The sequence below is a fragment of the Propithecus coquereli genome, unplaced genomic scaffold (genome assembly GCF_000956105.1).
Source record: "Propithecus coquereli isolate 6110/MARCELLA unplaced genomic scaffold, Pcoq_1.0 Scaffold5602, whole genome shotgun sequence".
NCBI classification, from domain to species: domain Eukaryota; kingdom Metazoa; phylum Chordata; class Mammalia; order Primates; family Indriidae; genus Propithecus; species Propithecus coquereli.
In genome coordinates this window covers 2,246-3,723 of record NW_012151511.1, presented here as the reverse complement: position 1 = coordinate 3,723, position 1,478 = coordinate 2,246, and the positions used below count along the sequence as shown (strand labels likewise).

Below are 1,478 nucleotides of genomic sequence, written 5' to 3'. Positions count from 1 at the left end.
TAACCTTTGGAACTCTAGATAGAAAATACCTCTCAGCACTTAATCTGCTATCAATTTTTGCTGTTAAGCCAGATGGATCAAACTTTGTGTTTAACCCAGAATGCTAATTACTAAATTGTAATTTTAAAAATTCAAAGTGAACACTTTGGAAATGGTACTTTAATATGCCTTATTTTTTTTATTGCAGGATGACAGAGCAAAGTTGAACAAGCCTTCGGTAAGTGTGACCATCTCAGATGTCTCGGTGGATAGAGTTATTTTCATTGTCTTTAATACCTGGCAGACTGAAGGCAGAGGTCTTTTACTTAGCTGGCTGAGGCCAGCACAAGTCTTTCTAGGTAAGATGAATGTATAACCTGCTGGCTTGGCAAAAATTTTTATTTGTGTAGACTAGTCAGTATGTTTTGTTAGGATAGCTTGTGTGTTATTTTTGTAAGACTCTCAATACTTTTTTTTATCATAATTATCAATAAATATCTTTTGAAGAGCTATTTTTTATAGGGAAGTGCCAGGTGACCTTGCCTCCTGTGAATTGTCATCTGAGGGAGTGGCCACTCTTGGGTCACACGTAGACTGGAGAAGTCAGAGATAGTCAGTGTCAGGTGTAAGATTCAAGAAAAAACAGATTGGGAACAGATTAAGAGAGCAACTTTGAGAGCTGTATGGAAGAGCAAAGTGGGCATTACCAGAGGATGGAAGATACCCGCCTAGTGCTTTCGTTAAGCCGCGTGCATGCCACGGGAAGCACCCTCTGCCATCAGGGGAAGGTGCTGTTGCACTTCCACAAAGGAAATCGAGTATAAAGGAGTGTGGTGTTTTATTAATAATCCCCATTATGAGCAAGATACAGTCACCCATTGTCATCTGTGACTTATGGAGTAGCCTGTTTGGTTAAATAAACTGGCCATTTTCTTTTAACTCATTTGCTTGAAAAAATATTTATCTTCTATCCTTTGAACAGCATCCTGGTGGGGAAGAAGTCTTAAGGGAACACGCTGGAGGTGACGCTACTGAAAACTTTGAGGATGTTGGGCACTCTACGGATGCTAGGGAATTGTCCAAAACATACATCATCGGGGAGGTTCATCCGGTAAGTACTTTTGGAGAGTGCTTTGTTCTTATTTCTCTTGAAGGCTATCGGCTTATCTTACCCAAGCATGTGGGTTTGCATGTACCCAAATTTAAAAAGGAGTAAAGTAAAAACACCTCCTTCTGATTTTAGAGCACCATTTTTGTCATAAACAAATTGACCAAAAATTTCTTTCCATTTCCCTGGCTGCATTTTTTACCGGCACTTCGAGTTGGAACGCTCTGCCCAAGGCCATGTGCTGGGGAATGATTCTCAGTCTTAGAGATTCCGTGGGGCAGCGAATTTTAAAAGGTAGGGGTGTCAGTCCAGCATAGTTTTCTTTCCCTTTTTCTTTTTTGACAAAAGTATTTTTCTTAGGAAACCCCCTTCTCCTTTCTGAGGATATTTT

General features: G+C 40.1%; 1 protein-coding gene across 1 annotated transcript in view; it reads left to right on the top strand.

The window, feature by feature from the left end:
- Positions 1-946: 946 nt before the first annotated feature.
- LOC105821175 (cytochrome b5-like) overlaps positions 947-1,478 on the top strand; it is a gene marked incomplete at both ends in the record, with an annotated part of 2,053 nt that continues 1,521 nt past the window's right edge. The window contains one exon of the mRNA XM_012657825.1: positions 947-1,090. Coding sequence (XP_012513279.1) covers positions 947-1,090 — 144 coding nt within the window. The remainder of the gene's footprint in view (positions 1,091-1,478) is intronic.